The sequence below is a fragment of the Vigna unguiculata genome, chromosome 9 (assembly GCF_004118075.2).
Source record: "Vigna unguiculata cultivar IT97K-499-35 chromosome 9, ASM411807v1, whole genome shotgun sequence".
Classification (NCBI taxonomy): Eukaryota; Viridiplantae; Streptophyta; class Magnoliopsida; order Fabales; family Fabaceae; genus Vigna; species Vigna unguiculata.
Window position 1 is genome coordinate 34,714,495 of NC_040287.1, and position 22,855 is coordinate 34,737,349.

The window sequence follows — 22,855 nt, forward strand, 5'->3', positions numbered from 1 at the left end:
AAAACCATGAGTTGTCCTCATTATTGATAATCTTGACTTTGGGATAGGGTTGGTACTAGTTTATTTTTCATGTTGCTCACCATTTTATTATTTATTAAATATTTAATCAAACTTCTTTATGTGATGTTTAATTTATAACTTTGATTCAACATTTGATAACTAGTTTTTAAATTATGATTTTTTCTATCATATTTCAAACCTTCAGAGATTATCATGCAGAATAAAATTATTAGTTCAGAGAACTTTTAATCGTCACATGTAACACCCACAATAAAAAAGAATAACATAATTCCATAAACACGACTTAAATATACAATAACAGGACAATGCTTGTATTTCTTTTTATTTAATTAAATATCTCGTTACCTTCCCTTTCCTCATGTGATTTATATATAAATTTAAAATATAATAATATTTTAACAATATTTTTGAAGTTATATTTTCTAAGTAATTTTAAAATAAAAGAATTAAAAAATTAAAAAAATTACAAATCACTTAAAAAAAATGATCTCAAATTATAAAAAGAAATTAACAAAATTTAGTTATTAAAAAAATATTTTTCAAACCGAAATAGTGTTCATTAATAATCTCTCCTAATTTCTTATATATTATATATAAGGATAACGATATTTTAATTTACTTTTTTTGATTCACTTTTAATCCATCATTCTTATTATTCTTAGATTATCTCTTTTAATTGTTTGTAGTGATGTGATATGATGTAATGATGTAAGGGTGATGAGAGTGATGGGTTAAAAGTGGATTAAAAAAAGTGAGTTAAAGTATTATTATCCTATATATATTATATCGATTACGGGAGAAAAAATGTTAAAAGAGAGAAATATTAGTTGTAGTTTTATCAAACTGCAGGAGGTTTCAGGGTAATTTATCTAAAAGATATTTACAAAATGATAAATAACTAAATATATTATTTTGAATGGATTAATCTTCCCAATGAAACTATATTGAGATTTTTTTTATATTAAAATATTACAAGAATGTAAAACTCATATAGATTTTAACAAGTATATATATCTAAATTGCCTGACTTGTTTGAATTTAAGAAAAATAATATAAAAACTATTACTCTATTTAAAGTTACATCATAAATAAGTACAGAAAATCTTAAAGGTATGAAACCATTTTTGGGGTTTTAAAAAAGCTGTTCATTGCTACATGCTGAAAATGAAACACAATTTGAAAAGGCAAAGGAGCTTACCCCTGCAGAGCTTCCTATATATCTAACCCTGCTTTGTCTTATGGTTCTTTTTGTTCAACTTTCTCTTTCACAACTTTTTGTTCCTTCTATTTTCTTATAAAACAAACCAGTTATTTATTTTGATACATCCATTTTATACTAGCTTCCCTTGTCTTTCCCTTTTTCTGGTAATGTTTCTTCCTCTTATATATGCCATCTATTGTTTTATTTTTTTCTTTCTGTGACTCTTTATTAAGTGATTAATGCTCCTCAATTAATGGGGTCTTAAATGATATGTTTTCTTTGCTTCATGAATAGAGAGAGATAGTTTTGCATTCTTTTGGGCTTATATATAACCAGAGGCAGTAATAAAATAAGAGAAATAAATTTGATATTTTGTTGATTTTGATTGAATTTTACACTATCATTCAATGCACATCAATTGCTACGTGCTCCTAAAATTAGAATTTTACTTATGATTTTTTTTTTACTTTTATAATAAATAATTTAAAAGTATGCAACAATTTCTAATTAGATGGTTAAGAGTGTATAAAAACAAACTATATTTCATACAAAATCTTAAGTATTCATTTTCTCAACATGATTTCTGTAATACATTGTTAGCTGTTCAATAAAAAGGATTCGAAAACACATAATTATGTGTTACTCCTTGTTAAATACATCTCACGGTAATTTTAAACTTTTAATACATTTTAACCGGTAAAAAGGTGTCCTGCATTACTTAAGAATTAGGGTAAACAGTAATATATATATAAATATTTTTTTTAAATGAAAAAACTATTGAGAAAAGATTCAATATTTTCCAAGTGATGCAACAGAATTTATGATAAAAATGTAAGTGTTGGAAAAAAGTCACAGACTTCACTAGAGAGGGCTACCTAATCTTTTCATCTCTAATCCCTTAACCTCAACTAGCCTACTATTTTAGTATACAATAAATGTCACATTATTTTAGCCATCAAAATAGGAAAAAAAATATTATAAATACTTTCTTTTACTCCATCAACATGTTTTTTTAAATATAATATTTAAGAATTACACGGGGATAATATTTGATATTGGATATGAATATAAGTTGAAGTAAGGATAGTATTTTCAAAGATTAGATATATATGACTTATTTTATTAATGGTTCCAAGTAATAAGAGGATTAATAAGAGGTATCTTGTTAAGTAAAAGCTTGCAAACATTTCACACCACATGTCCACATTGTTTTGGCTTTTTTACACCTCTCTTTCTCTCACTGTCCCTCTCACATTCACATCGACTTTGACCTGTGGCCAGCCACCGGCATCTCTTTTATCTCTACTCCAATGCCGACCCCACCCTTTCACTCTCTTCATCCATCATCATCTTCATCTTCTCAAACCCTCTTTTTCTCACTTCAAAAAGCTTAAATAACCTTTCTTCTTCTTTCATTTCCTTCTTTTCCTTCCCTCAAACCCTAATCCACTCCTCCTCCTAATTTACGCTCCTTCTCCTCCCACTCTCCACCCTAATATTATGCATCATCATTAACATCTATATGCATACTTTCTTTTTTCCTTTTCCTTTTCTCAGAACCCCGATTTCCCAATTGGATTTCGTGGAAACTTTATCACCATACACGTAATTCACTGCTCACTATTTCAAATCATTTCTTCTTCAGTCTTTCTTTTTTGCTCAACCTATGGATTCTGGTAACAGTGGAAGCATCTCTTCCAGCGATGAAGAATACGATTCATCACACGCTGATCCATCCTTCCTCAATCATTTTGGTTCCATCTCCCACCCCCAACCATCCCTTGTTCCTTCTCACCCCTCAATGTTTGATCTCTCCTCAACCTACCTCCATGCTCTCTCACAATCCAACCCAAACCAAAACCCCCACAATTCCTTCTTAAACATGGACTCCCTTGGCCAAAGATCTCAATCCAATTGCACTCTCCCTCAAAGCCTACCATCTTCTTCATCACCCACACCACCAATAAACCAATGCTTCTCGGCTCCTCAACCCCTTGCCCACGACAACACTAGTGCAAGACAACTCTCGTCACCGCCACAAACCACCAACCTCGTACGCAACCCCAAGAAACGAAGCAGAGCTTCAAGGCGTGCACCCACCACCGTTCTCACCACCGACACCACCAATTTCAGATCCATGGTTCAAGAGTTCACCGGAATCCCAGCACCGCCCTTTTCACCTTCCTTCTCTCGCCGCCTCCCTCTCCGCTCGAACCCTTTGCTTTCAGCTTCTTCAAGGACCTCGTTGCACAACAACGCCACCATCAATCTTTCTCCTACTAATAACTCCATCAACTACCATCTACTTCCTGATCTGTCGTTACCCTATCAGCCCCCACAGAATATCATGCAACATCACCCTATTCCCGCATTCCACCCCTCTTATTCTCTTCAACCTCTTGTCCCTGCAGGGTTTGGTGCAAAGTCTCTATTCATGCCCGCGCTTGATGCGCATGATCTGGTGGTTGCACAGGGTCATGAACACGTGGTATCTGAGGGCATGCTTCTGAGGAGTGGCGGTGACGGTGATTGTAGAGATGGAGGCATGGTTGGAGGAGGGAGAAGAGAGTCGTTTAGGTGCTTGGATGGGAACAACTATGGTGGGTGCAAGCTCAACATCTCGGTTTCTGCTTCTAGCAGCGTGAACCATGAGAAGAACTTGGAGAATGGTAATTCCCCTAGGGAAGGTGCCGTGGAAGCGTGGATTTGTTCTTCTGATCAATAGGATCTCGCGTGTGTGAGAGTAAACAGTATACTCAACAGGTGAATCATTGCAGCGTGGAATTTCATACACTGCAATGAATTAAGAGCGTCATCATGATGATGTTGATCCTAGTGCTGTAGTGTTGGTGGTTAGCATTTGCAGCTATCATTTTTTTTCTTTCTTTCTTTTTTGCTTTAATTTTTTTATATTTTTTAAAGTATAGGTAGATAGGGTGAGATTAATTTTATTTCATAGTATAAGGAGTATTATATTTATATATATATATATATATATATATATATATATATATATATATATATGTATATATTTATATATACATACTCCTGTTATTTGTACTTGATGCTCGTGATATATCTTTTCTTTAGTGTTGGGATCTAAAACTAATATTATTACAGGAATATTAGTTTCGCCCACATGATCGTAGTCGCATGATTAGATTCGATTATTTAATAATGTCCCTATACTGAAAGTAATTATACATAATGATAATCTTATTATGAATAATAATGATAATGGTGATGATAATTTTTTAATGGGGTTGCAAAGAGAACTGATAACTAAAAATATTAATGATGAGGAAAAAATGTCCAGCTTAGTAAATTTTAGATAATAATATGAAATTATTTATGCTTTCCAATGGTAACTATTATATGAAGTAATTACTGTATGATATGTCATAAAAATATATAGCTAATCATTTCTTTTTTAACAAGTAGATTTTATCATAAAAAATAGAAAAACCCTAGCTAGTACAGGGTGTGCTAAAGTCCAACGTAGAATGTCTGATTTATAATATACATGTGATATAGAGTTCAGTTGTTGTTATATATGGTCACATTCATTAGAAACGACTAAATTTGGTTTAAATTTCAAACTAAGTTACTTCAACTGGAGAAAATTGTATATTGTAAGGATAAATGACTTTTTAAGTTGAAGTGGTGTAGGCATAAAGTATATGTTATAAATATTTGTATTTAACATAACATCAAATTTGAATATATATATATATATATATATATATATATATATATATATATATATATATATATATATATATATATATAAAAGATTAAAAATAGATTGGATTTAGTTCAACTTCCGAACATTTGCATGATGTTAATAAGATGTTAGGAAATTACATGAATACTTTTAGTTTTAAACAAATTAAAAATAAAGAATAGAGGATAATATAAATAGAATATTCATCGTTACTATCAATACCAATTTAAATAGATTAAAGTATAATAACAAAAGAATCATGAAAATAAAGTTTATTGAATCAAGACACGTCATTTTTATATCAAAATCAAAACATCAAAATTAAATTCAAATTAGGATTTATTAGTGGCTATAAGATTTATTAAATTTTAGTTTCTTTAGAAACAAGGACAAAAAGTATTAAGATTAAACATAAACTTTAAATTTAAAAAACAGCATTGAAAGAAAGAAATAACTATACACTGGAAAAACTATAATTAAATATTTTAAAAGTATAAGACCTTAAATTATCTTTACATATCCCAAGTTTGTTAGAGGCAATTATGTTCAAATTGAATAAAACTATTATGTATCATGAAATTCTTTCGCCAAAATTGAACGGTTGCATATTTGCATATTCAAAACTCAAAAAAATTCAAAGTCTGATATTACTAGGCTGAAATCGTATAACGTGAATCCATTCACATATTTCTTAGTACGAGCGAGATGAAATGAATGAAGACAACGTAAAGAAAATAATTTTGATAAAAGAAAATAAGAACTCACATAAAGGGATATGGATATATTATAAAATCTTATCGTATACATCTTGAACTATTTTCTACTTATTGCTTATAAAAATTTAAAAAGCCTACTTTGTTTGTAAACAAAGAAATTGATGTTGGACTGAGTTCTGCCTTGTCTTTTAATGAGCAACAATACGAAGCACCTGTCATGAGAATGATAATGGTACTTATAAAAGAAACTAACAAATATTCTAACGTACGATTATTAACAATATATAATTAATAATGAGCAAAATTCATTAAAACCTTAAAATAATTTGACTTCCATATTTGTTTATAATTTATAGTTTCGTACACTTTAATGAAAAAGTGTATTAAAAAATGTATTTGCATGTTAGCATTTGTGTGAAAGCTATTGTTGCGGCGGTAGCAGGTTGCAAATAGTGTGATTCACTGTAAGACTCTCTTCGTCACTGTGGTCCAAATGAGTGTTCGTCTTTCTTTTTCTCTTTTCATTATTGATCCGTTAGAAATAACAGTCTCAGTCAGAGGGTGATTTTTAAAAATTTATATTCGGATCTTGATAATAGACATGAAATCCATTTAAAGAAATAAGTTCTACTTTGTTTTATCTTATCTTAAAATATTTATAAATAATGGAGTAAATGTCCACTGGTTTCTTAATTAATATCTTTAATTAGAACAATTACCCTTCACTTTTTTAACTGCAAAATAGAAAAGAATGTTCTATTTAACTTACATGACTGAGTTGGTAGAACCAGAGAAGGTGGTCAGTCAGTCCGTCATAATTGGGTCATGGAGAGTTTTCCTTTTATATTCAAATTAAAAATTAACATCTTCCTAATAGAATTAGTGATTTTTTTTAGTTAATTTATAACCGGTGTTGTTCTACCCGTCTATACTAAATTTTTAATTATAAAAAGGGGGAAACAGAATAGTAGCGTGAACTGATCGACACTAATACATTATAATGAAAAGATTTGTGGGATGTGTTATTTTTTAAACATTGATTTGAGGGAGAAGAATAGGAAGTGATTCAGTGGATTAAAGGTAAAGTTGTTGTTTTCTTTTTAAAGGATTTAAAGGTGATTGTGAGATGATTTTGAAAGTGAACTTTATGAAACTTTGTGAAAATTTGACTAATGTGATATATTAAAAAAATTTAATAAATATAAAAATAAGATTATTAGATTGTCCTTATGTTGAAAGTAATATAAAATTATATTTAGATTAGTTAGAATTATTTTTTCAATTTTTATTCAATCAATTACACTTTTTTAAAAATATTATTTAAAAATAAATAAATAATACAATATATTTGGTATGAAAATAAATTAAATATTTACACGTTCCTACAAATAAAAAAAGAAGTAAAAAAGCAATTACATGCAATCAGATCCAAACCAAGAAAATCGTTCCAAACCACATTATAGAAGCATGGAATAAATCCATGATGGAGGGAATCGTTCCAAACCATGTTACATAATCATGGAATCGATCCATGATGGAGGAAATCGTTCCAAACCACACTATACAAGAATATGGAATCGATTTCATCCTCTCTATAACGATTCCACTCCTTCTACAATATTGTTGAATCGACCCAGTGCTTTTTTCCTCAACACACCACGGCACATACTTGTGCATGAAATATTAATTCGTATGAGGGTAATTTAATAAATGATCATTGATCACCCTCAAATCATCACACATATAGCGCGATGGGATTTCATAACAATCTTGTTATCCATCACTTCCAAACTCTTCCTCTTTGCACGCAAAGGAACACGATTATTACACTCTAATCGTTGCTTCTTAATTTATTTGTACAATTAGGGGTGGTAATATGAGTTTGGCCCATCGGGCCAACTCGCAGACCTGTAAAAATAACGCGGGGCGGGCCAGGATAGTGAATTTGCAAGTCCGCATAAACAAAAATAATAATAAGAATAAATAAATAATAAAAATTTACAGTATATCAGTTACTTTTTTTATAGACTCTTCCATTAACGTTTCAAAATAAATCTTATATGACTAAGAAAGACAAGTATTATGTATTTTTTACTGTGCTAAAATTTAAAGAATAAATTGTGTATGTCATAGTAAGAACATGATTAAAATGTTAAATTATCAATTTATCATCAAACTTTCCCAAAGTCTTTGCTTAATTTTGTGAATTTCTTAAAGTTATCCAATTTTGTGAACATTGAAAGTTTTATCTTAAAAATTAAAAAATAAAAATAAAACGACTTGACCTGCAGGTCTGCAGTTACGCGAGACGGACCAAACATTTCAGTCTACATTTAAAATGTGGGACAAACCAGCCTACATTATGTGGACTTGACCTAAACATGTTGGACTGGCCCACATTCACACTCCTATGTACAGTAAATATGTGTAAAAGAACACAAGATTAGTAGTGTTGGTATAGTACGTGTATGTCCTTGAGATGGTAAAAGGAACTTTATTATTCTTATAAACCTCTTTTAAATTTTATTGACCAGGGTAGAACTTATGAAATTTTTTCCTCAAGACCCTTCCACTGTTCAAGTACAATATTTTTTTCGAAAGATTAAATTCTCATCGTACTTCTTCTAATTTTGCAGATTATATATGAAATTATGTTTTTGAATGAACGAATTATTAGCAACATCTTTTTATAGTTTTACAGATTTATATATTTATTTATGATAAATTACTTTATTAAAAATTCATATTTTTTTAATACAAATTTAATAAATATATTTAATTTAATAATTATAAATTAATTGAGAATAAAAAATTGAAAATTGAATATAATAAATAAGATAATTTAATATTTATAAATTAATTGAGAATAAAAATTTGAAGAATGAATATAATAAATAAGATAATTTAAATTTATTGTAATTGTGATAATTGAAAAATTATCATAATAAAACATTGCAATTATTATGGTTGTTTTTTGTAAAATTAATATTTGATAAATGTATATTTATTTGGCTAAAATAATTTAATTTAATATTTTTTGTGTGCAATAAGTTAAAATAAATAAATAAAATTTTAACTATATAAATCAACATTTGCCAAATTTAATTGAAATCAATTCTCTTAATTCATCTTATTCTTCATTCTTTGTTTACTAGACCTTTATTACTAACCTTTTTTTTTTCAAAATTAAAAGTTTTAGGGTGTGTTCACTTGTAAAAATTGATTTAAGGAGATGAAGAAGATGAATTTGAACATATTAGAGGGTGAAGTTTGTGTTCTTCATTTTAAGTAAACGGAAGGATTAGAGGGAAAAGGAGAGGGAAAGATCGGAAGGATTAAATGGTGAAGTTGGTGTTGTTTCTTTTAAGAGATTTAGGTTATGTTCGTTTGAACAGATAATAACAAGGCACTGAATTACGAAAATGGATGTAAAAAGTTTTGCACGTTCTCATTGAATGATTCAAGCAGAAAAGCAAAGATGAATTTGCGCGTTCTCTGTTATTAAAATCCATCCACTCGTATATATGAAGATTTAAACAAATTTAAACCCACTTTACTTTTATGCCTTTTCTATATTTATATAATTATTAATCATAATATACTATTATTAATTATTATTACTATTATTTATTTTTTACTATTATATTATTTATTATTATTAATTTATTATATATAATAATAAATAATAATATATATAATAATAATTAATAATATATTTATGTATATATATATATAATAATTAATAATATATGTAGTAACTAATAATATATTTGTATATAATAATATGTATAATAATTTTTATAATTAATTAATAATAATATAAATATATATAAATATGTATAATAATTAATGCTAATTACTATATTGTTAAATTTTAATATTTTTAATTCATCTAATTATCATTTTATTTTATTTTTACCATCAAGGATATTTTAGTAATTTTTAAATTTTTATCTATTAAAACTTTTTTTAATCTATTATATCAATCAAATCACTCAGTAATTTTCACAAAATTCATCTTCAAATCCACTCTTTTCATCCTCTAAATTCACTCAAAAAAAACACATATATTCATCCACTCAAATCAACACAAATTCATCTTCACACTTTCTTAAATCTATTCTACCAAGTGAACATACCCTTAGGTAATTTTAGAGTGGATTAGAGAGTGAAATTTTTAAGAGTTTGTAACTGAATTGACTGATATGACATATTAAAAAAAAATTTAATAGAAAAAAAAAACTAGATTACAAAAAATGTCTCTATTGTTATACGTAATATAAAATTACATATAAATAATTTAAAATTATTTTATAAATTGTATTGAATGATTGAAAATATAAAAAAATTATTTATAAAGAAATGAATAATACAATATATTTTGTATGAAAAATAAATTTAATATATAAGATGAAAAATAATTTATTTACATAGAAACTACATTTTTCTTTTAATAGTAATTTTAGAAGTAATAAATTTTTATTATAACCATAATAAATTATTATTATTATAGTTAACATGTAATTAAAAAAGTGAATTGAAATCATGTGTGTTGATTTTAACAACTAAATCACATGTAGCAAAAATTAAGTAATGAAGGGTAATTTGGTAAATCCAAATGTGTCACCGTCTAATCTCATCCTAGATCATGAGATTAAATTTTCAGTGAATTCTCCTAATCATCTCCTTTCATCACCTTGTATCACCTCCAAAAGAACACACTACTCACTCCTAATCATCGCTTCCCATTCCTTGTGAATAGTACACATCCACCCAAAAGAACACAATGTAAGGGATTTAAGTGGATTTAGAAGTAAAGTTTGTATGAAAGTTTGTGAATGATTTAAGGATGTGATGGATTAAAAATTAAGTTTAATGAAAATAAAAACAAGATTGTCAAATTGTTCTTGATTTTAAAAATAATTTAAATTATAATTAGATGAGTTAGATTTATTTTAGAAAAAATATTAAAATGAATAAATTAAAATAACATATTTTAATCAAAAATATTTATAGAAACATTTAATAAAAATATTTAAAATTAATAATTACTTTTTAAATTTTTTATAACAATTTAAAAAAATTTCAGTATTAATTATTTTTGTAAACATAATTTTAAAAATTATATTTTTACATTATTATCATAATTAAACTAAAACAGTAAACTGAAGTCATAAGAAATGTAATTTGTCTTATATCTCCCATAAACATATATATATATATATATATATATATATATATATATATATATATATATATATATATATATATATATATATATATATATGAGAGAGAGAGGATCGGAAAATAAACATAAATATTTTACATTCATATTACTAACTTTTAACTTCACATTAAATTTATTTTCAAATATTTTCACTACAATCATAATATTATTTTATTTTATTTTTCTAACTTATTATCTAAAAAAAATAACATAAATTATTTTAACCAAATTAATATACATTTATCAAAATTAATTTTACACAAAATAACAATAATTACAATATTTTATTATGATCATTTTTCTATTACCATAATTAAAAAATATTTAAATTATCTTATTTATTATAATTACTCTTCAAATCTTTTATTCTTGATTAATTTATAAATATTAAATTAAATATATTTTTTAAATTTATATTGACATGAGTTTATAAAAAAATATAAATTTTTAATAAAGTTATTTATTATAAATAAATATACAAATCTGAAAAACAAGAAAACAATTATTAAGTATTAATTCTTAAAAAAATTGGATTCTTACATCAAACAACATGAAAGATCAGAAAAAGATGATGATAATTGTGCTTGAAGAGTAAAAGAACCTAGTTCGGGAAAGAAATTTCCTTGTGATCTACTTAGATCAATAAAATTCAAAAGCGTTCTATAACCATATAAAAGTGGCCGGCCTAAAAGAAGGGTAATGTATCGAAACAAATGTTAATCGACCAACACTCAGTATTGATTGTAAATTTATTCTAATTAATAAATATTGGGACATCTAAAATAAAATAGAATATTTAATGTGTTATATTTTTTCTTTATTATCCTCTTATTTAATCTAATGTTTATGGATTATTTTTATATAAATATTTTATATTTATTATTTAGATTCATTGTATTTATTAATAGAGAAAAAGTAATATAAATATCTTGATGAAAATATCATAATTACTCATTAAATATAAATTAATAAGAGGTGAATAAAGTACGGATTATGTGGAGACAGACAAGAAGATAAAATAACTTTTGAACCTAGGAGAGGACATCAAGCTTTTTTCCAAATTTTACTTTAAGGTAATATATATGTTTAGGGTTTAAGACAAACTTTTAACAATCTGTGTACTTCAAACATGATTTCCCATACGATCAAGTATGCAAGTTGAAAACGTCTCTAACTCTAACAATTACTCTTTTGTTTTTACTTTGGGATCAATGCTCATTTAATTTAGTATAGACGTATGCAAAAAAAATATTCAAATTTTCTAATAGTTTATTGGCACTTAATAACTTTTTTTTTCATAATTGTAAAATCAATTTAAATTCTTTGAAATAAGATTGTCTCTTGTTGATTTTAACCACCTCTTTCTACTTTGATCAATAATTAATATTATGATGAGACAATTTGATAGTCTCTTGTCAATTTTCATCTATTTTCACTCAACAATTAAAATCGTGATCATCTGATTATGATCGCTTCTTATCGATTTTCAATTACTTCAATTAATGAATAAGATCATGATTGAATGATTATAATCGTTTCTTATCGATTTTCAATTACTTCAATTAACAAATAAGATCATGATTGAATGATTATAATCGTTTCTTGTCGATTTTCAGCTACTTCGGTTAATAATAAAGATTGTGATTGAGCAATTATGATTGTCTCTTATCGATTTTCAACTACCTCTTTAAACAATTAAGACTGATTGGAAGATCATGACTGTCTATTGATGATTTCAACTACATTGATCAACAACTAAGATCATGACCAAATGATTATGATTATCTCTTGTTGATTATGAATTTCATTTACTTCGATCAGTGATTAATATTGTGATCAGGCTATTATGATCGTTTCTTGTCGATTTTGAATTTTTTCTACTTCGATCAATGATTAAATGTGTGACTATACAATTACCATTGTCGACTTTCAACTTCAAAATACACCTTTATTTGCAACCTTATTATGCCTCATCAGAAATCCTTCGGAAAAAAACACACTAATAGAAATGGAAATTGAAAATATTTCATGTTAAAAAAAATTTAGATGACTCATCCACTAAGCAACTCTAATTGATAAGTCTTCCTTTCAAAAACTTCACATACTCAATAAGAGTTTGTCCATCTTAATGATAACCTTTTGAATCATCGAATTTACTTAATTTCATCCATCTTGTAACATTGTCTTCCTCGTTGTCCTCATTCATAAAAGAATGTCATCCATATATTAAAAAAATTAATAAGCAAAAATAATAAGTGTGACGCAACACCAATTTTACCCTGTTTCATTGTGGATATCAAAATGGGTTCTAACCAGAAAATACCAAAAAATATGAAGACCTCTATATTAGATCATTTAGTATATTATTATTTTTTTTCATTATTCCTCTTATTTAACTTAGTGTTAGGAGATTATTCCTATGTGAATATTTTATATTTATTATCTAAGTTTTTGGTATTTATTAGTAGAGACACTCTTTAATATTATTAAAGATAATTTAAATATCTTAATAAAATATCATAATTTTATGTTTTTACGGTATTTTGGAAGTAATTAATTTATTTATAGAGATTAATATAATTTTTATTTATAGTTGAAATGTATTAAAAAATTATAAATTAATTACACTAACAAATAAATAGTGTCTATGAAATTTATGAGTGTTAATTGATAAACTTAATTAATAATTATATTTAAAATAATATTATAAAAAAAAACTTGATATGTTAATTCTTTCCTAAACTTTCCCCTAAGTAATTATCAACCATTTCTGTGGCTCCTTGTCACATGCTAAGTCTGTCATTAATTGATAATGCAATACGAAGACAGATGTTGGACCAAACCACTTCAATTACATAAATACAAGTTAAAGTCTATCAACCAAAAGAGGATTTAAACGAAAGTCCTTAACATTCGCCGTTTAGTAATTTATTTCATTATTAAAAAGTCATAGGAAAAACATTTATAACTTTTAAAAAAAATATTTTTAGATGTGTAAAACCAGTGAATTTTGATTTTGATTGCTACATAAGATTTTTTTTTCTTTATTTCTATAAAATTTGAAATATTTATAAAATTTTCAAGATTGAGAGCACTTAGTAATACTCCTGAAGAAAATATATTGATTTTCATCTCTCATTCGCACTCCTTACAAAAACGATAATTGGTGTGACATTTCATATGTTAATTATCGTTTGAACAACATATTCATCACCTGAGTGACCAGATGCTTAAACCAAGAAACTTTGCACCAATGATTATTATTGAAATTTTATTTAACTTAATATTAACTTTCCTAAACGATATATTCAGATCAATCACACCATAAAACATTATCAAATTGTTAAATTTAAGTACTTTAATCATATAGCAAATCCCATACCTATATATTTTCCACTTATATCAAATACAATTAGATCAAATACAATTGTTTTCTGGCAGCAATTTAAAATATTTCTTGTCCTCATACCACTTCTAAATTTTCTTCAATTCACCTTTATGCATTCAAATTCCAATTGAACTCTTCAAGTTATCAAAAAATACTATACATAAAATCAAACTTTCTGTATTACGAATTCAAGTCATATCAATATAAAACCAAAAGTTCATTTAAATATTCAACTTCAACAATTACAGATTCCACCAACTCGACAACTTATTCAAAACTTTCAACAAAAATACAAAATTTCCTTTTCGTAACTAAATACTATATTTTCTCCTAAATATGAAGAATAAGTGTATTGTGGCTAACAATGTTTAGTCACGTTGATAGATAATTTATCTTTACTATTTTTTGTATTTATTGTCGTATATGTAATAGATGATAATTTTTGTAAACTTTATAATTTGTAGAGATGAGAAAGTGAGGCGGACCACGCGGATAGGCCCACAAGCCCGAAAAAAACACGTGGCAATAAATAATCATTCCTTCAAAACAAAGTTTATTCAAACATTAATTTATTTTATTGTTTTTTCCTATAAACATTGAGAACTTTTAATTTTTTTTTTCAATACTGATCTTTTACAAACACTTCGTCACAGTCTAGAAAACGTTCTACACCTTTTACTTTTTGACTATTGACTCTGGAGTTCTGTGAATGTTTATTTCCATCTCCTAAGTATTGTTTTATTTTATTAAAACTAATTCCGTTTCACTAAAGAATTAAATAAATTTCACTTTTTACAGGCACCTTAAGAAAAATTATTGACAAAGTTATTTAGATGATATTGAATTATAATTTTGTATTTTAAAACTGCAACCTATGATAAAATAATTTGGTGGCCAAAATTTATTCGTACAGTTTTTACAGTACTGGTAAACCTACTCTACATATGAGATTAATCCAGCAAAAATATTTCTTTTTGCTTTATTTACCAGATAATCCATCTGGTGTAATATGGTTTGATTATTATGAAGCCTAATTTATTACCAAGTCAAACCACAAATTTAATCAGATCAACATGCACCATTTTGTCTGCTTAAGATTGAAAACTTAGCCTATGGAAAGAATATGTAGGCTTCAGCAAAAATGTGTTCAAGGCAGCAAACAGAGCACCCGAAACTCAAACTTTTTTAACTGGGCTTTCTAGCAGAGATCATCACAAAAAGCCCATTTCTAATGCATTTAAACCCAACCAGCCCGCACGTCCTGCAGAGATCTTCAAGTTCACGTTCAGAGAGGAAGATGTAGCTCCCAGATGCTTGCCTTATATTCTAAAACGATAAAAAAATATTCCACTACTCAACTTATAGAAATAAAAATAAATGGTAAAAGTTAACACAATAAACATTCATTTTAGTGCCTGAAAAGATTGAGTCGACGAAAATTTTAACCCTGACATGGAATCTGAAATAAAAATCACTATTCCACGCACAATCGTAATACTCTAGATTGATATCTTCTCATATCATTAAGGAACTAAATTACCACCGACTTCTTATAATTGAGAAACTGAATTGAAGCTAGCAGATTCAAATTAAGGAAAAAAAAACAACAAAAACAATTAAGCAAAGTAAATCTGGTTACTCTTACTGATTTTATCAATACAGACGGAGCCCGCCAACACTTACAGAGAAAAACTCAAGCTAAAAAATTTTAGAGAAATTATCATCATAGAACAGATTTATGCAATTGGTTTTACAGAAAAGAGAAGAAAAAGAAGTGTGGAATAAAATGGTTGATATAATGGAGGCACAGATAAGAAAATTAGTAAGCGTCTAAAAAAATGTTGTATAAAAAACATTATTCAAAATTAATACCTGCCGTAATGTACTTCGAAATGGGATAATAGAAAAAGGACCATCAAGTATGTAGGTGGTTGCAACAAATACACCTCCAGGTCGTAAAACTCGACTTATTTCAGCCACCTGTTAAAATAGATCACACAGAAAGAAAGTGAAGTCACAGAGTGATGCAAGGCATGACCATCTGACTAAACTAGGCATACTACTGTGTGATAAATCGGCAGAAGTAATTTATCCATAATATTAAGGTAACCCTTGAAAAAATTGCTTATATTTTAAATCTGCTAGCATGATTAAAATTTTGAAACATGTTTTTGTAGTTGTTGACACAACACTACATACACGTTAAGGGATTCCATTTACTACAGATTAATATAAAAACGTTGTAAACATCTCAAAAACCATGGCTAAAGAATTTATAATTTTTCTCAAGCCACTGTCACAGGTATTTGAAACAAATGAAACATTTTCTGCAAAATCCAATCAGAGAATAATTATTCACTTACAGCTGCCAATGGTGAAGGCCAACAGTGTAGAGCAGCGCCAGCATGCACAGCGTCAACAGAATTAGAAACAAAGGGAAGCCTAGATATGTCTGCTCTAACCAAGATTAAGTTCCTAAAAAAATAAATATTAACTAAATATAATTGTAATATGAATAAAAGATGGCTTAAATAGTTCTCTTAGAACTATGAAATCAAAAGTTAGATATAATAATTTCTATGTTTAGAAATATAAACAGAGTACTCTTTTGGGAAGTTCTCTTCCTGCTGAATGAATTCATAACATTGCTGTAACATGTTTTCTGAGTAGTCTAGAGCAACAACAAAAGAAAACAGTTGACTTTTTGCAAATAATCTTGAAAACAATCCACTTGCACAACTAGCATCAACTATATTTCCTTCCAATACTGGTTTTAGGAAACCCTTCATCAATTCAAACTGCAGACAAATTAAGTAGAAGGCGTGATTAACTGTTGAAGAACACACAAGCATAAAGAAGTCATACATTAACAAGATAATTCCAATATAAAAGTACATAAGACAATAGAAGACAGATTCATTAGTATTTCATATAATTTTATCTTATATTTTGCAGCACCATATCTAAATTAATATTCTTTCCACCAATCACCCAAAGGTAAACAAAAACAAATTGATTGATATAGCTCTCTGGACATCCACGAGCTAAGAGTGAGCACATTGGCTAATATGAATATGGATAGCTAATTGAATCCGGATAAATTATTTCTGCCTAGTTTGATATGTTCAAACTTTTAGCTTATAAATATAAAGCTGCAACATGCTAGTGGGATGACCTATTTAGAACTATTGAAAGAACATCTCGCTGCAAGAGAAATAACGACTATTTATAATTCTGTAAATGCAAGGTATTGACTTAATAATTTGCAAATAAAAGCAACATATCTAATAAAAAAAAAATCAGGATTGTGTAGCTGGTGAACATCAGATTTCTTACTCACCTCCATGAGGAAGCGAATGCCTTCTGACTGGTTTTAGTCTCCTCTTTAGAAGATGGTGCAAAACTTTCATTGTGTACCTTGAGCAAGAGTCCCTAAAAGAAGCATTTAATCAGATGGCATTATGGATTTGAATAGTTCAAGGCTTTTGTGGAGTTCTGTACAAGTTACGGAGGCTTTGCACCCTCTTCCAAGGAGATTAAAACCAGTGATGATGTTAACATTGATGTTCTCAAGAACACAATACCAAACATGACAGAAGGCATTATTATCATTGTTGGCACCTCCATTAGGCCCAATGTCTTAGCTCAATATATTTGCTTCCTCATTGAAGCAAGTAAACGACCCAAGGTTTACAAACTAAATAATCCTTATTTTTATTACAGAAAAGGATGTGCAGCTTCCATTCACAAATAATTAAGTTTAAACCTTGTGTATACCACTTACAAATGGAAGCATGTGTATGAATTAGACAACAAAGTTGATTTTATATAAATTGAACACTCATGATTATAGGATATTTTTATATACATGATATGATATGCCTACAAAATAAATTCCAATAAATCTAATTCTAATCAAATATACATACAATTAAAATTATCTTAATTAAATAAGAAAAAAATTAATAAAATATAAAAGAAGAATAAATTTTAAGAGATCATCTTAGATAATCTAAGAAGATATCATCTGATATTTTTCATATTTTCTAACAAAATAAAATAAATAATATGGTTTCATTAAGAAGGAATTGTTATTGAGAACTGGGACATTTAGTTAACCTCTTTCTCAGGACCTGGAAAACCACCCCACACAGAAAAGGTTTGACGCCAGCCCCTCTCATAGAGAAATGATATCAATGGCACCCTGATTCAACAAACAATCAGTATGCATGTAAGTGGCAAATCGATTCCACAACATTTAGACAGCAAAACAACTATACTGTTAACTTAAGTCGCAGAGTGCCATTATCAACAAACTAATCTTCATATGCATATGATATATATCTTCAGATAGTAGGAATATAACTTAAAGGCAAACAAAACCATTCTCTAAGATCATCAAATACAACTACATTGATCATGAACAATAAAAAAACACTTCATATGAAAAAAAGAAGACAGAGAACTAGAATGCCTGAAAAGCTCTGTGGAAGCAGGCATCGTTTCACCGTAGCTCTTAGCTCCACCTGTTGCGGTGAGATCAATGTGCGTTTGGTTACCAACATATTTTTTCTGACATGTGCCACATCGAAAACTAGACCCGCTGATTGTATCTCTGCATCAAAAAAATTATCACAACGAATACAAAAGAGCAGAAGCGACCAAATTCACACATATAGCGGAAGCAAATAATTGATTATTAAATTAACTCACACGGACAAACCAGAACCACCAGTCCATGTCAAGGAATCATAACACACAGGACAAGCCAACGGGTTGCTGCTATTGCTCACTTCCTTTTCAACTACGACGGATTCCTAAACACAAAAATTACGTTCCTCATGCAAGTTTTTGACGAAAATTAATATGTGCATCAAAAGGAAATTCAATCGGAGGGAGAAGAAGCGTTACCGTTGGATTGGTTTCGGTGTCGATGACGGCAGTAGAAGAAGCTCGAAGTCGAATGGAAGGAGGACATCGAAGCTTTGCAGCGAAATGAGAGCGTGAGAACAGGCGCGTGGGGATGAAGGAAGAGAGTGGTGGAGAAAGCGTGTATATACCGGCAACTGTTCCGCCTATTGCCATTAGGCAGCACCAGCAATCAGAAAAAAATGGATTGTGTAGAACAATACAGAGTGTAGGAATTTTATGTTCAGTTTTGTAACAAGTTAACCGTTGGTAGAGCGCAAGGTTCTTCAATCTGTGGTCGTGAGTTCATATTTATAACAAGTTGCCCGTCTAGCTCAGTTGGTAGAGCGCAAGGCTCTTAACCTTGTGGTCGTGGGTTCGAGCCCCACGGTGGGCGTATTTTTTTTTCATACAATTTTTATTTTATTTGTTTCTTTTCTTCATGCAATTTTTAATGTAACCTTTTTTTACACATTATCTTTCTCAATTTATTAATTGATAATTTTTGTTTTCCTTATTTTATAAATACGTTAGTTTATATATAAATAAAACTGGTTTTATTAAAAATAACAAATAAACTGGTACCGAATTTTCTTTTTCATAATATCTTATTTGAGAGAATAATAATAAAAAGAATACATATATAATTGGTTTATCATCAATTTTTTATCAAATAAACTGGTACCAAAACATTTTTTTATTCAGAATATATTATTTGAGAGAAAAATAATAAAAGCAAATACATATATAATTGCTTTATCATCAATTCTTGATGCTGAATACATATTATGGGATTCAAGAGTAGGGATGGCAACGGGGCGGGGCGGGGACGGGTTTCGCTATCCCATACCCATCCCCGCATAAAAAATTCATCCCCATCCCATACCCAAACCCAACGGGTATCAAACTTTTTTCTCATCCCCATCCCCACTGGGTAACGGGTATAATCTCGTACCCATACCCATACCCGTGTTCTAACTACTTCAATATTAATTTTTATAAAAGAAAAAAAATTACGGTAAAGAAAACATAATATTATGAAATATTCAATATTAGGAGGATTTTCTTCGATGCCAAATACCTTAAAATAAATTATAATTGTTTACATTTTATATTAGAATACCATATAAAATTTCATGTGAACCAAAACATTTATTAAATTTGCAAACTACAACATTGATGAACTTAGTTGATAAAATTAAAAAATATTTCAAAAAAATATAAAAGGAAAACAAATATTCAAATTAAAATATATTTTAAATGTTTGTTTACTTCAATTTTTTTAAATTCTAATGAATCTCTTTTTTATACACTAATAAAAGTTATAATATATTACTTGATCAAAATGACACAAAGAACAAATTAAAAACATAATAATAAAAGAAAAACAAATATTCAAATTAAAATATATTTTAAATGTTTGTTTACTTCAATTTTTTTAAATTATAATAAATCTCTTTTTTATACATTAATAAAAGTTATAATACATCACTTGATCAAAATGACACAAAGAACAAATAATAAACATAATAATAAAATTTTGACATAGATTTTGTATCTTTTGAACTTCAATATATGTTGGATAGTGACGAAAAAATATTCATAGCAATTACATTAAATTTTTATATTGTAGTAAATAAAAGTTATTTATACAATTAAAGTGAAAAAATTACAGTATGATTAATAGTGAGTTATAAAATAACAAATAATTAGATAGAATATATCGAAATATTATTCTACATGATGAAAATAAACAATAAATAAAAATATTAAAAAACTAACAAATGTGTGTTTTAGAAATAATTTGAGAGACTATCGAAAGAAATCGCACAAAGGAAATCAAATGTATAATTAAGGTATGATAAAATGAAAAATACCTTAGAGAACTAATTATTAAATTACGTTTGAAGTGGTTAAAATTAAATAGAAATATCATTAGTGACCAAAAAATTTGTCATTAAATTACAAATAAATTAGTAATTAAATTGGTCACTAAATCAAGTATCGATTCGATCATTGAATCAGTCACTAATTTAGTCATTGATTCAGACAATAAATCAACTACTACCACCAATGACGAAAAATAATGACTGATATGGGTTACTAACTAAATCAGTCACCATTTCATGTTTTTTTTGTAGTGAATTATCATATATTATTCCTAAATATCATTATATATATATATATATATATATAATTTTAACCACTTCAAACAGAATTTAAAGTGAAAAAATTACATTATGATTAATAATGAGTTATAAAATAAAAAATAATTAGATAGAATATATCGAAATATTATTCTACATGATAAAAATAAAAACAATAAATAAAAATATTAAAAAACTAACAAATGTGTGTTTTAGAAATAATTTGAGAGACTATCGAAAAAATCACACAAAGAAAATCAAATGTATAACTAAGGTATGATAAGACGAAAAATATCTTAGAGAACTAAGAAAACTTTTCAAATATCAACATGTATACTTAATGGTTGAAAAATAACAAAAATTATTTTAATGAAACAAAAGAGTTCTTCAAATTAAATAAAAATTAATAATAATAATAATAATAAGTAAAGAATTTTTTTTATATTACCTTAAATTGAGAGTATAAACATTCTCATGTGAAAGGAAAATTTATAATAAATAAAAATATTAAAAAATAATATAAATATTCAAATGTGAGGCATAATATTTTTTTTATTAACATACATCATTTTAACATAATTACATAAAGGTTATGATAAGATAAAAAATATATTGGAGATGAGAATGACTTTCATGACAAATGAAATAATTAAAAGAAAAAACAATAGAAAAAAAATATATATATATATATATAGGAGTTACTTGATTAATTGTGAATATTTTAATAATTTAAACGAGAATGGAGATATGGCGGGGACGGGTATTATGGCGGGTATATGTACATCCCCATACCCATCCCCATACCCAACTGAAAAAGTCGGGGATTCCCCATACCCATACCCATACCCAGTCAATGCGGGGATTCTCCGTCAAAACGGGGACGGGTTCGGACAATACCCACGGGGACGGGTTTATTTGCCATCTCTATTCAAGAGTAATTTCTGTCATTAAAATATTATATATTTGGGAGGCAAGAATATAATGTTTTTTTTGTTACTTATATACTTAAGAGTGGTTCAGATAAAAATATCACAACAAAAAATACTTTAAGCTATTTTTATGAGAATTATAAAAAAAATAGAATTACTTCCAAAACAATTATGTTAGTTGCGAGAGAATTAAACATTAATTATGTTTTTAGTTTTTAAATTAGAATAATTTTGTTTTAAAATTTTAAAATAAAAAATATATATATAATCATTTTAATCTATTTTTTTAAATATTTTTAGTATTTTAAATGTATTTTAAAGTAAAATTTAAATTGTTTATAATATCTTCGTACACTCGATATAAATATGAAACATGGATTAATACATCAAAATAATATAATGCCATTTCAAAAGGATTATATCAAATTTTTATCCACAACACCAAACCCCAATTCCAATTATTAATGATTCAGTATTTCGTAGTAAAAAATAAACATTGTTGAGATAAAATTTTAAACAAAAACATAAGTTAACATACTCGAAAATAAAGAGTCAAATACACTAATATTTGAATACTTTACAAAAAAAAAAATC

General features: G+C 27.4%; 2 protein-coding genes and 1 non-coding gene across 3 annotated transcripts; 2 read left to right on the forward strand and 1 right to left on the reverse strand.

Annotated features, from left to right (window-relative positions):
- Positions 1-2,327: 2,327 nt before the first annotated feature.
- Positions 2,328-4,184, forward strand: LOC114162408. Its single transcript, XM_028046278.1, has one exon. It carries the CDS (start codon positions 2,889-2,891, stop codon positions 3,945-3,947), a length of 1,059 nt encoding a protein of 352 aa, XP_027902079.1. The 5' UTR covers positions 2,328-2,888; the 3' UTR covers positions 3,948-4,184.
- A 10,971-nt stretch (positions 4,185-15,155) lies between these two features.
- On the reverse strand, positions 15,156-19,478 carry LOC114162317 (uncharacterized methyltransferase At1g78140, chloroplastic). Its single transcript, XM_028046163.1, has 8 exons — positions 19,189-19,478; positions 18,991-19,094; positions 18,752-18,892; positions 18,397-18,481; positions 16,882-17,075; positions 16,641-16,752; positions 16,150-16,257; positions 15,156-15,603 (listed from the first exon to the last, which is right to left on the reverse strand). The coding sequence occupies exons 1-8, from the start codon at positions 19,360-19,362 to the stop codon at positions 15,463-15,465; spliced, it is 1,059 nt and encodes a 352-aa protein (XP_027901964.1). The 5' UTR covers positions 19,363-19,478; the 3' UTR covers positions 15,156-15,462.
- A 31-nt stretch (positions 19,479-19,509) lies between these two features.
- Positions 19,510-19,582, forward strand: TRNAK-CUU. Its single transcript has one exon. It is a non-coding gene; the product is annotated as a tRNA-Lys (tRNA).
- Positions 19,583-22,855: the final 3,273 nt, after the last annotated feature.

What these genes read in the sequence shown, in the direction of transcription:
- LOC114162408 (XM_028046278.1), top strand. Translation starts at nt 2,889, where the DNA reads ATGGATTCTGGTAACAGTGGAAGCATCTCTTCCAGCGATGAAGAATAC.
- LOC114162317 (XM_028046163.1), bottom strand. Translation starts at nt 19,362, where the DNA reads ATGGCAATAGGCGGAACAGTTGCCGGTATATACACGCTTTCTCCACCA. An exon ending in ACACCGAAACCAATCCAACG is followed by an intron (nt 19,095 to 19,188) that starts GTAACGCTTCTT and finishes TTTTGTGTTTAG; the next exon opens with GAATCCGTCGTAGTTGAAAA. An exon ending in GAAGAGAACTTCCCAAAAGA is followed by an intron (nt 16,753 to 16,881) that starts GTACTCTGTTTA and finishes TTATTTTTTTAG; the next exon opens with GAACTTAATCTTGGTTAGAG.